At 67.0% G+C, this 12706-nt stretch overlaps 2 protein-coding genes across 2 annotated transcripts; one reads left to right on the forward strand and one right to left on the reverse strand.

The window, feature by feature from the left end:
- Positions 1-117: 117 nt before the first annotated feature.
- Positions 118-8466, forward strand: RHOBADRAFT_50434 (uncharacterized protein; the record flags this gene model as incomplete). The annotated part of the gene is made up of 18 exons (XM_018415314.1): positions 118-386; positions 465-507; positions 603-630; positions 703-1652; positions 1735-2841; positions 2971-3079; positions 3242-3891; positions 3974-4150; positions 4239-4534; positions 4650-4979; positions 5044-5118; positions 5193-5442; positions 5600-7024; positions 7101-7198; positions 7321-7439; positions 7505-7521; positions 7624-7929; positions 8011-8466. 18 exons carry the CDS (start codon positions 118-120, stop codon positions 8191-8193), a joined length of 6432 nt encoding a protein of 2143 aa, XP_018273948.1. The 3' UTR covers positions 8194-8466.
- A 711-nt stretch (positions 8467-9177) lies between these two features.
- Positions 9178-10975, reverse strand: RHOBADRAFT_40444 (uncharacterized protein; the record flags this gene model as incomplete). Its single annotated transcript, XM_018413711.1, has 6 exons — positions 9178-9440; positions 9507-9573; positions 9638-9702; positions 9771-9816; positions 9890-10760; positions 10833-10975. The coding sequence occupies 6 exons, from the start codon at positions 10973-10975 to the stop codon at positions 9178-9180; spliced, it is 1455 nt and encodes a 484-aa protein (XP_018273949.1).
- Between the last annotated feature and the right edge of the window lie 1731 nt (positions 10976-12706).

Below are 12706 nucleotides of genomic sequence, written 5' to 3' on the forward strand. Positions count from 1 at the left end.
CCCGTCCACCGCGCGCCTTTCAAGCACCGCGCCCGCGTCGCTCTTCCCCGTGCACCCGCGCACCCCCCCACCTCGTCCCTCCACCCACAGCCACCCGTCCTCGCTGTGCGCCGTGTGATGGCCCCGACCCTCGCCCACGCCACCCCTGTCAACCACCAGCACCACCCGGGCCCCGACGATCACGCCGGCGACGATGCCGCCCTCGCCCGCCTGAGCGCCGCCCGCGACCACTCGTCCGGCTCGGGCGCATCCCTCGACTCGGCTACCGCGACCGACGCCGACGACCGCGGCCCGCACGCAGAGGGCGTCCTGCGCGACGACGTCCTCGGCGGCCTCCCCGCCAAGCAGGGCCTGTACAACCCGGACGAGGAGAAGGACGCCTGCGGGTGAGTCCGCACGTGCTTCTCGACGACCCGCTCTCTCCATCCAGCCTAGACTGACTCTCTCGTTCGCCCCGTCCGCAGTGTCGGCTTTGTCTGCCACATCAAGGGCAAGCCGTCGCACAAGGTGCGCCCTCGTCCTCGTCCTCGGCCCGTGCGGGCGCCTCGTCCGGTTACCGGTTCCCTCGACAATCGCTGACCCTGTGCACCCTATCCGCGCAGATCGTCAGCGATGCTCGCAACCTCCTCTGTGCGTCCCTTTCGACGCGGCGTCCAGCTCGAGCGCCTCGGGACTAACTCGCCGTGTTTCTCCTCCTCGCAGGCAACATGACCCACCGCGGCGCCACCGGTGCCGACTCGCGCGACGGCGACGGCGCAGGCGTCATGGTCGGCATCCCGCACGGCTTCTTCGTGCGCGAGGGCGAGCGCGACCTCGGCGTCAAGCTCCCGGCCGAGGGCGAGTACGCCGTCGGCAACCTCTTCTTCCGCAAGCCGACGACGCCCAACTGGACGCGCGACCCGGCCCTCAAGCAGCAGAAGGCGACGTTCACGAGCCTCGCCGACAAGCTCGGCCTGCGCGTCCTCGGGTGGCGCCACGTCCCCGTCGACTCGACCCTGCTCGGCCCGGCGTCCTTCTCGCGCGAGCCCATCATCCTCCAGCCGTTCGTCGTCCTCAAGAACCACTACGGCGCCGACACGACCGAGTCGCAGGGCGGCGACCTCGACGAGAAGCAGTTCGAGCGGCAGCTGTACGTCTTGCGCAAGCACGCGACGCACACGCTCAAGCTCGAGAGCGGGTTCTACATCTGCTCGCTGTCGACCAAGAACATCGTGTACAAGGGCCAGCTGTCGCCCGTCCAGGTGTACGCCTACTACCACGACCTGAACCACGTCCTGTTCGCGTCGCACTTCTGCCTCGTCCACTCGCGGTTCTCGACCAACACGTTCCCCTCGTGGGACCGCGCGCAGCCCATGCGGTGGGCCGCCCACAACGGCGAGATCAACACGGTGCGCGGCAACAAGAACTGGATGCGCGCGCGCGAGGGCAGCATGCGCTCCGAGCGCTTCGGCGACGAGCTCGAGCTCCTGTACCCGATCATCGAGACGGGCGGGTCCGACTCGGCCGCGTTCGACAACGTCCTCGAGCTCCTCATCGTCAACGGCGTCCTCAAGATGCACGAGGCCGTCATGCTCATGATCCCCGAGGCCAACTCGACCGAGATGGAGCCCGAGAAGCGCGCCTTCTACCAGTGGGCGTCGTGCGTCATGGAGGTGCGTCCCCTCTCTCTCGAGCACGAGTCCGAGCCTCGAGCCCTCCTGACCCTCTCCTCGTCCTTCGCGCGCCCTCTCGCAGCCCTGGGACGGTCCCGCCCTGTTCACGTTCTCGGACGGCCGGTTCTGCGGCGCCAACCTCGACCGCAACGGCCTGCGCCCGTGCCGCTGGATCACGACGACCGACGACATCATCATCTGCGCGAGCGAGGTCGGCACGATCGCTGTCGAGCCCGAGAAGGTGACGCGCAAGGGCCGCCTCCAGCCGGGCAAGATGCTCCTCGTCGACACGCTCGAGGGCCGCATCGTCGACGACAAGGAGCTCAAGATGTCGACCGCGCGTCGCCAGCCGTTCGCCAACTGGATCGCCAACGAGCTCCTGCGCCTGCCCGACATCATGGCCAAGGAGCGCGCCAAGGGCCACCAGCTGTCGGTCCCGCTCGACGAGAGCTCGGTGTCGACCGACCCGCGCCTGCTCGCCGAGGGCTACTCGTTCGAGCAGCTCGACCTCCTCCTGCGCCCGCTCGTCAACGAGGGCAAGGAGGCGCTCGGCTCGATGGGCAACGACGCGCCGCTCGCCTGCATGGCGACCGCGCCCCGCCTCGCGTACGACTACTTCCGCCAGCTCTTCGCCCAGGTCACCAACCCGCCGATCGACCCCATCCGCGAGGCGATCGTCATGAGCCTCGACATCTCGCTCGGCAACGAGGGCAACCTCCTCGAGATGTCGCAGGCCCAGGCCTCGCGCCTGCACCTCACGTCGCCCATCCTGTCGGTCGAGGAGACCGAGGCCCTCAAGAAGCTCGGCGCCGTGTACCCGGCGTGGCAGGAGCGCACGATCGACACGACGTTCACCAAGGACGAGGGCGTTGCCGGCTACGCCGCCGCCCTCGACCGCGTCTGCTCCGAGGTGACCGAGGCCGTCGAGCAAGGCGTGCGCGTCGTCGTCCTGTCGGACCGGGCCCTGTCGGCCGACCGCGTCGCCCTGTCGAGCGCCGTCGCGACCGGCGGCGTCCACCACCACCTCGTGCGCACCAAGCAGCGCAGCAAGATCGCCCTCGTCGTCGAGAGTGCCGACGCGCGCGAGGTCCACCACGTCTGTGTCCTCATCGGCTACGGCGCCGACGCCGTCTGCCCGTGGCTCTGCTTCGAGGCGCTCCTCAAGATCCGCCGCGAAGGCCTTCTCAAGGTGCGTCCTCGTTCACTCTCTCTCTCCCTCTCCCTTTCTCTGCCTCCCATGTCTTAACTCTCGTCGTGTACGTACGAGCGGTGAGCACGCACTGATCCTCATTGCCCTCGTCATCGCGCGCCCGTACAGGTCGACCTCACCGACGAGCAGGTCGTCAAGAACTACATCGCCGCCGTCAACAACGGCATCCTCAAGGTCCTGTCCAAGATGGGCATCTCGACGCTCGCCGGGTACCGAGGTGCGTCCCCTCTCGCCGTATCGAAAGAGACCCGAGCTGACCTTGCCCCCCTCCTTCCCCATCTTCCCTCGCTCCTCCTTCTGCCTCGACTATCCCCTCCCTCTCGCATGCCTCGTCCCCCTCGCCTCCTCCGTTCGACATGTACACGTTCTCTCTCCGCAGGCTCGCAGATCTTCGAGATCCTCGGCCTGCACGCCGACGTCGTCGAGAAGTGCTTCCTCGGCACGGCGTCGCGCATCTCGGGCAGCGGCTTCGAGCTTCTCGCCCTCGACGCCCTCGAGCTGCACGAGCGTGGCTACCCGTCGCGCGAGACGGTTTGCGCACCCGGCCTGCCCGAGACGGGCGAGTACCACTGGCGCCTCAACGGCGAGGCGCACATCAACGACCCGGCGAGCATCGCCTCGCTCCAGGACGCCGTCCGCGAGAAGAACCAGAAGTCGTACGACGCGTACTCGGCCAACGCTCGGCGCCAGGTCCGCGCCGTCACGCTCCGAGGCCTCCTCGACTTCGACTTTGAGCAGGCCGACCCGATCCCGCTCGAGCAGGTCGAGCCGTGGCACGAGATCGTCAAGCGCTGTGTCACGGGCGCCATGAGCTACGGCTCGATCTCGATGGAGGCGCACTCGAGTCTCGCCGTCGCCATGAACCGCATCGGCGGCAAGAGCAACACGGGCGAGGGCGGCGAGGACGCCGCACGGTCCGAGATCATGCCCAACGGCGACACGATGCGCTCGGCCATCAAGCAGATCGCGTCGGGCCGGTTCGGCGTCACGAGCGCCTACCTGAGCGACGCCGACGAGCTTCAGATCAAGGTGCGCCCCGAGTCCTGCCCTTCCTCTCGAGCTCTTTCGAGTCGGTCACTCACGCCGTGCCTCCTTCCTCCTCTTTTCGCAGATGGCGCAAGGCGCCAAGCCCGGCGAGGGCGGCGAGCTGCCCGGCCACAAGGTGTCGAAGAGCATCGCCCGCACCCGTCACTCGACGCCGGGCGTCGGCCTCATCTCGCCGCCGCCGCACCACGACATCTACTCGATCGAGGACCTCAAGGAGCTCATCTACGACCTCAAGTGCGCAGTGCGTCGGCTCGTTCCTCCCCTCGTCGACCGAGCGGAAGAAGCAGATCCTGACTCGACCTTCTCAAATCCCGTCTTCCTCCTTGCAGAACCCTCGCGCCCGCATCTCGGTCAAGCTCGTGTCCGAAGTCGGCGTCGGCGTCGTCGCGTCGGGCGTCGCCAAAGCTCGCGCCGACCACATCCTCGTGTCGGGCCACGACGGCGGCACGGGCGCGTCGCGATGGACCGGCATCAAGTACGCCGGCCTCCCGTGGGAGCTCGGCCTCGCCGAGACGCACCAGACGCTCGTCCTCAACGACCTGCGCGGCCGGGTAACGCTCCAGACCGACGGGCAGATCCGCACGGGCCGCGACGTCGCCATCGCGACCCTCCTCGGCGCAGAGGAGTATGGCTTTGCTACAACACCCCTTATCGCCTTGGGCTGTGTCATGATGAAAAAGTATATAACGCGTCGTTCTGGGACGTTCGGGGACGATGAACTGACCATTTTCGACCTGCAGGTGCCACCTCAACACGTGCCCGGTCGGCATCGCGACCCAGGACCCGTCGCTGCGCGCCAAGTTCACCGGTCAGCCCGAGCACGTCATCAACTTCTTCTACTACGTCGCCGAGGAGTTGCGCAGCATCATGGCCAAGCTCGGCTTCCGCACGATCAACGAGATGGTCGGCCGGGCCGACCTTCTCAAGGTCGACGAGGCGCTCCGCAACCCCAAGACGGCCAGCCTCGACCTGTCGGCGCTCCTCAAGCCGGCGTGGGAGATGCGCCCCGGCGTCGCGACGTACAAGGCCGTCGCGCAGGAGCACAAGCTCCACCTCCGCCTCGACAACAAGTGCGCCCCCTTTTCTCTCTCCCTCCCTCCCTCCTTGTACTGACCCTCTCGATTTCGTGTACAGGTTCATCATGGAGAGCGAGCTCGCGCTCACCAAGGGCCTGCCCGTCCGGATCGACTGCGAGGTCGTCAACACTGAGTGCGTCCCCCTGCTTCCCCTTCCTCTCCTCCCCTCCCCTGGCGCCCCTCACTCACCTCTCGCTCGACCCACAGTCGTGCTCTCGGTACCACCCTGTCGAACCACGTCTCGAAGCGCTACGGCGAGGACGGCTTGCCCAAGGACACGATCCACATCGTCGCCAAGGGTTCGGCCGGCCAGTCGCTCGGCGCGTTCCTCGCTCCTGGCATCACGTTCCGCCTCGAGGGCGAGGCCAACGACTACGTCGGCAAGGGCCTGTCGGGCGGCCGCATCATCGTCTACCCGCACGAGAGCTCGACGTTCAAGGCCGAGGAGAACATCATCGTACGTCTTCTCTCTCTCGCTCTCTGCCTCCCCTTCCCTCTCTCGCCCTCTCTTCCTCCCCTGTCATTACCCCTTCCTCTCGAGTCGTCGACCCTTTTCCCTGCGCCTGTCGTCGTCCTTGAGCAGAACCTGACTCGAGCTTTCCCTCTCGTCGCAGGTCGGCAACACGTGCCTGTACGGCGCGACGAGCGGCGAGGCCTACATTCGCGGTATCTCGGCCGAGCGCTTCGCCGTCCGCAACTCGGGCGCCGTCGCCGTCGTCGAGGGCTGCGGCGACCACGGCTGCGAGTACATGACGGGCGGGCGCGTCGTCATCCTCGGCTCGACCGGCCGCAACTTTGCGGCGGGCATGTCGGGCGGTATCGCCTACGTGTTTGACGCCGCTCGCGACTTCCGGGCCAAGGTCAACCTCGAGATGGTCGAGCTCGACACGGTCAACGACCCGCACGAGATCGCCGCCCTGCGCGGCATGATCGAGGACCACAAGCACCACACGGGCTCGACGCTCGCCGCCACGATCCTGCGCTCGTTCAACCAGGTCCTCCCGCGCTTCGTGCGCGTCATGCCGCTCGACTACAAGGCGGTCCTCGAGGCCGAGAAGGTCCGCGCCGCCGCGTCCAAGAAGCGCAACTTTACGTCGGCGCAGCCCAAGCTCGCCCCTGTCGAGGAGGCTGCGGCCGTCCCTGTCGAGAACGACAAGCACGTCGCCGAGCCCGCCGTCGGCGACCTCGAGGACAGCATGGTCGACGCGACGGCCGCCAAGAAGCGCGTCCAGACACTCGACAAGGTCCGCGGGTTCAAGACGTACAAGCGCCTCACCGAGGCGTACCGCAACCCGCGCAAGCGCACCCAGGACTGGGCCGAGATCTCGACCCGCCTCAACGAGGACGAGCTCAAGGTCCAGAGCGCGCGCTGCATGGACTGCGGCGTGCCGTTCTGCCAGTCCGAGTCGGGCTGCCCGATCGGCAACGTCATCCCCAAGTGGAACGACCTCGTCTTCAAGGGCCAGTGGCGCGACGCCCTCGACCGCCTCCTCATGACCAACAACTTCCCCGAGTTCACCGGTCGCGTGTGCCCGGCGCCGTGCGAGGGTGCGTGCGTCCTCGGCATCAACGAGGCGCCTGTCGGCATCAAGAGCATCGAGGCCGCCATCATCGACAAGGGCTGGGAGATGGGCTGGATCAAGCCGGCGCCGCCGAGCGCACGCACGGGCAAGAAGGTCGCCGTCATCGGTTCGGGCCCAGCCGGTCTCGCCGCCGCCGACCAGCTCAACAAGGCCGGCCACTCGGTCACCGTCTACGACCGCAACGACCGCTTCGGCGGCCTCCTCATGTACGGCATCCCGAACATGAAGCTCGACAAGCGCGTCGTCCAGCGCCGCATCGACCTCATGGCCGACGAGGGCGTCCAGTTCGTCAACAACGCGCACGTCGGCAAGACGCACGACGTCAACGAGATCCGGGCCGAGAACGACGCGCTCATCATGGCGACCGGCGCCACCTGGCCTCGCGACCTCAAGATGAAGAACCGCGAGCTCGGCGGCATCCACTTTGCCATGGAGTTCCTCCAGCAGAACACCAAGGTGCGCCCTCGCCCTCTCTTCTCGTCCTGTCGCACGGTCGAGGACGGTCATTGACGTCGTCTTGCCGCACCCGCAGTCGCTCCTTGACTCGAACCTCGACGACGACAACTTCATCTCGGCCAAGGGCAAGAACGTCATCGTCATCGGCGGCGGCGACACGGGCAACGACTGCATGTGCGTCTACGCCGTCCTCTTCGTACGAGCGAGCAGAGCGGGCGACTTGGCGAATCTCGAACTGACCTTCTCAACTTGCCCTTCCCTGTCCTCTTCCCCTCGATCCACTTCCTCCTTCGCAGCGGTACCTCGATCCGTCACGGCGCGACCTCGGTCGTCAACTTCGAGCTTCTGCCGCAGCCGCCGTCGGCTCGCGCGAGCGACAACCCTTGGCCGCAGTGGCCGCGCGTCTTCAGGACCGGTGCGTCCTCTTCTCTCTCGCTCGCTCGACCGCCACGTTCCTCCCTGACCCTCGCACTCGCACAGACTATGGTCACGCCGAGGTCGCCGACCGCTTTGCAGGACCCTCGCGAGGTACGTCTGGCGCACGCATTCAGCCTTCTTCTCGCTTTCGCTCCCTGACTCGCTTCTTCGCCCTCGTGCAGTACTCGATCTCGACCAAGGAGTTTGTCGCCGGCCCCGACGGCCGCATCGCCGGCGTCAACACGATGCGCGTCGCGTGGGAGAAGGACGCCGTCGGCCAGTGGAAGATGAGCGAGGTGCCCGAGTCGCAAGAGTTCTTCCCGGCCGACATCATCCTCCTCGCCCTCGGCTTCCTCGGCCCCGAGGACGCGGCCATCAAGGCGCTCGGCCTCGAGCAGGACGGCCGCTCCAACATCAAGACGCCCCAGGGCAAGTACGCCACCGCCGTCGACGGCGTCTTTGCCGCCGGCGACTGCAGGCGCGGCCAGGTGCGTCCCCTCTTCTCTCTCTCTCTCTCTCTTTCCCTTTCGCTCTGCAGCTCCTGACATTGCCTCGCTCGCCTCCCGCAGTCGCTCATCGTGCACGGCATCAACGAGGGCCGTCAGACGGCCGCCGAGGTCGACCGCTTCCTCGTCGGCGACACTCGCTTGCCCAACGCCGGCGCCATCAAGATTCGCTCGTTCGCCCCGGCGTCGCGCAAGTCGTGCCAGAAGGTCAAGCCTGCCGTCGAGGTCGAGGCTGTCGCTGCCTGAGCGAGTGCCGGTCTGGACCACCCCCAAAAAGGCGACGAGCACCGCCTCGCCGCCTCTCCTTCTCTCTCCCTCCTCGTCCACTATATCTGCCTATCTGTCGCACCGTCGTCCTGGCGTCACCCTGTCGTGCTCGAGCGCGTGTTGTTGGTGGGAGACGCCGGTCGGCAACGATGGCGCGCGGCTCCCGATCTAGCCCAGCCCCTTCTCTTTTCCCTAGCAGTCCCTACATCGTCTCTCCTTCTATCGCTGTGTAATGCCTATCCGTCTCTCTCCCTTCTGGCGCGCTCGAGTCCGGCGAGCGAGAGATCGGAGAGCAGGGCGACCCGGCGCGCGCCCGAGAACGCTCCCATGACTTGCAAGCCCTCTCGTACCGCCCACGCATCGTCAAGGCGTGAGATGTCGAGCACGTGAGGAGAAGGAGCTTCGAGGCGAGGCAAGGGGTCTGAGAGCCCCATGTGAAGAAGGAGAAGAAGGATGAAAAGGAGGTCCGAGCGGGCGAGGGCAGTGAAGCGAGAGCGTGGCTTTTTGGCTCGGTTCAGCGCCCTCCTTTCGTCCGCTCGGCCAGAGCGACGACAGTCTTCCGCTGCTGAGCGCGACAGAAGCGCCTGGAAAGAGTCGAGAGCTCGAGCAAGCTGTCGTCGACCGGGTTCTCAGTCGCCTTTCTCTCGCTCGTCGCGCTCGCATTCGAGGTCAGGGTCGAGGCTCTCTCTGGCAAAGCGTGCGTAGTATTGCGAGGGGACTCGGGGTGGCAAAAGGTGCGTCGAGGGAGATAGAGAGGGAGGGAAGGTGGCTGCAAATGGTGCCGGGCGAGGAGGTACTGCGAGGGGGATCAAGCGGGTCTGCAAATGCGGGTGCGAGGGACAGGAGAGAGGCTGAGACTGAGAGAGGCGAAAGGGGAGGAGGAACGAAGGAAAGGGAAGGGAGGCTGAAAGAGAAAGAGGACCGGCGCCATCGACCTTCCCAACTTGAGCGGCGGCGAGGAGCTCACGCCGCACGCGGCGCGAACGCCAGGCGCGAGTACGACCGTGGCGACTGCGACGACGCGTTCTTCCTCGGCTGCGGCGTGCGCATGTGCGGCGGCTTCCAGTTGGCCTGCTGCTGCGGCGCGAGCGGGACGGGCTTGCGGACCGTGGCGGGCTCGACGAGCGCGTTCGGGGCGCCGGCGACAGGCGTCGACTGGCGCTGGATCGGCGTGCGGCAGACGGCCTTGGCGTTGCCCTCGTCCGAGAGGCCCTTGAGCGGCGCGCCTGCGGGAAAGAGCAAAAGGTCAATTCTGCACTTTCGCCGCCGCCGAGGGAGAAATGAGGACGCACCGAACTCGCCGATGACACGCAGAGCCTGGTAGCCGCCCGCCGAGTGATTCGTGAGGACGTACTCGACCTGCGGCAGGCGAAAGCTGGTAAGTCACCGGCCGACGAGGACGAGGGGATCGAGCGGGACGTACACGCTCGTTCTCGGTCAGGCAGCGGAAGCCGCGAAGAACGTCGATGCCAGTGTAGTGTACGAAGACTGCGTGCGTCAAAGAGGGTCACGATACGGCTCGAGGGAGGCGAGCGAGGTGGAGGAAGAGGACGCACCGTCGGCGGCGAGGTCCTTGTGGTCGTCGATGATGAAGCCGTAGCCCTGCGGGTACGGGAACGACGGGTCAGGGCAATGTCGCTCGAGGTCGAGAGAGCAAGAGAGTGTCCGGGCGCACCTTGAGAACGTCGAAGAACTTGCACGTGCCCGAGCTGAAGAAGTGGTCGCCTCGCGCGAGGAGCCCGCGCACGGTCGGCGGGACAGGGTACTCGGCCGTCGGCACGAGCGGGTAGACGGTGCCCGTCGTCGACTCGATGGCGGTGAGGCTCGGCTTGGCCTGCTCGTGCGTCGAGGAGGCGGTCGCGCCGTCGTTGCTCAGGCCGGGCGATGCCGGCGGCGAGACGAACGGCGGCGAGGCCGTGTCGAGGTACTGATTCGGGATCGGCCAGGCCGACTGGAAGGACGCTGGCTCGTAGATGTGCGACTGGAAGGCCGGCGGGTGCGGCGCAAAGGGCGACGACGGCTGGACGAGGGAGAACGACGGGTCGACCGGGCACGTTCCGCCCATCGGCGACGGCGGCGACGTGATGTACGGGTACTGGACCTCGGGGTAGACCTCGTAGTACGGGATCGACGGGCTGTAGACGTGCTGCGGCGCGACGGCGACGGCAGGGAAGCGCGAGGTCGGCTCGGCGACGAGGTACGGGTTGCTGAAGTGGCCGAACGTGGACGGGTGCTGCACGTCAAAGTAGACGAGGGGCTGGATCTGCTCCTGGAAGCACTTGCCGGCCGAGGCCGACGGCGCAAAGTAGGTCGGCGGGCGGATCGGGATGGCGGCGCTCTGGCGACGGCCGGCCGGGCTCGGCGTACGCGAGCGACTCGAGCTCGCAGCGCTGCTCGGCGGTTCGACGACGAACTCGATGCTCTGGAACGACGTGTCGACGCTGTCGTCGGGGCCCGGCGTGCTCGCGACCGAGCGACGGCCAGGCGCAGTGGAAGCTGGGCGGTCGAGCGCGTCCTCGTCGAAGGCGGACGGGCTCGGCGGCGGGCTGTTGCACACAGGGAGATCGAGTGAGTACGTGTGGATCTCGGCGACGGCACCGCTCGGGAGCTCGACGCACCAGACGGAGAAGGAGCGCGGGCGGTTCGAGGCGAAGTCCTTGAGCGGGGCCGGGCGCCGGGCTTGCGGCTTCTTGACGGTGGGTGGCGCACTCGCCGGCGTAGGCGAGGTAGTCGAGCATGAAGAGCAATGGGCGGTGGGCATGTCGGTGGCGGGGTCGCGGGGAGGGAGAGGACGGTCGGTCGAGGAGAAGGACGGGGCGACGGGGCGGTGGGGCGAGGACGAGGGGCGTCTAGAGGGGCGTAGGCGGTACTCGTGAGGGTGTCGGTACCCAGGACGTAGGCGTAGGCGGGCCTGGCGGGAGGTGAGTGGGAGGAGAGGGGTGGGCGAGATGGGCGAGCGAGTGTATGTTGACCTCGTTGGAGCGACGAGGGCGAGTGAGGAGGCGAAAGCGGACGGACGTCGAGCCAGAAGGTGTGCGCGTAGGTGTGAGCTGGCTGGTAGTGCGCTGGGTGCGAGGTTGCGAGACGAGGAGAGCGAGAAGCGAGAGAGACGAGGAGCGCGCCGACCCGAGCCAGCCTGCGCACAGTCGGCAACTCCACCGCTCGGGCCTGCAAAGACGCAACTTCATTCTGAAAGAGTCGCTTTCGGTCTTGCCCAGAGAATTAGCCCTCGCGCGACGTGGCCATCGCTGTCGCTCGCAGTGAACGGTAGAAGGAAGAGAGGCGGCCGCACCTCTCACCTCGTCCTCTACCTCCTCGCATCTCGCAGAGCGCAGCTGTGCGCTGCAGGCTCTCAGCTAGCTTCTTCTCGCGCTCTCGAGCTGCCTCGCACCCGCCAACGATCCCTCGTCGTGGCGCGTCCTCGCCCTCCTCCTCGTTCCGCTGATGACGGCTCTACGCCGCCGTCGTCGCGACCTGGAGCGCTCAACTGCTCGTCAGGTCCTCGCAGTCGGTGTGAGCTACGGCTTCCGAGACGCGCTGCCCTCCCTCGCCACGTACTCGAAGCTCTCGCGACCGCGTTCGCGTCCGACCCCTGTCCAACTCTCGCGTGTCGACAGCTGGCGAGCTCAGAGTCGGACGGGTGTCTCTCCTGCCCGTCTCAGAGCGGTCCTCGAGTAGGTTGAACAACACAGAGTGCTGGGGCTCTCGAAGACGGTCGGTCTGTGCTGCAGCCTCCCTCTCGGCGCTCATCCCCGCGTCCTGCTCTCGTGCGGGCTATCAGCTATGCTCCAGGCTTCGGCAGACTCGCTCTCGAGGCGATACTGTGCCGGTGATGGACGAGAGCTGCGCGCGAAGCGCCACGCACGCTCGGTGGTCGCCTTTCGAAGCTTTGGCGAGCTCTCCTGCGCTTGGCGTCTCGCACAGGCGACACAGAGGAGAGCGACGGCGTGCAGCAGCATCCTTTCGCCACTACCGCACTGGTCGAGACGACCGTCGAGCGGACCTCGCTGCTGCAAGGAGCGTGAACGAGTCCGCTTCGCTCGAGCGTGCGCAGCGTCATGTAGAACAGCTCGCGATGGTTCTGCGGCGAGGCTGAATGCATTGCGACGAGAGCCAGGGGACGAATGACGCGCAGAACCCTGGAGAAGAAGCGGGTGCGAGAGCAAGTTGAAGCGGAACCAGGATCCAGCGTGAGCACGGTCGACCAACGGCGCCGCACCTCGCTCCCGACCTCATCCAGAGCGCTCAGCAGTGCCCAGAGCAGCACCACAGCGACTACTCGACCGTGCAAGCCCGCCAGAACACCCACCCGTCGTCCCCTCACCTCGCACCCCCGCTTCATCGCCCAACTCTCCCGCTCCACCTCGTTGCTCGAGCCACGATGCCCAAGCGTGCCGCCGCCAAGAAGGACTCGGCCAGCACCATGGACGTCGACCAGCCTGCCACCCAGGCACCCGGCGCGGCCCCCAAGAAGGGCAGCAAGCGCCGCGGT

The sequence above is a fragment of the Rhodotorula graminis genome (genome assembly GCF_001329695.1).
Source record: "Rhodotorula graminis WP1 unplaced genomic scaffold RHOBAscaffold_1, whole genome shotgun sequence".
Classification (NCBI taxonomy): Eukaryota; Fungi; Basidiomycota; class Microbotryomycetes; order Sporidiobolales; family Sporidiobolaceae; genus Rhodotorula; species Rhodotorula graminis.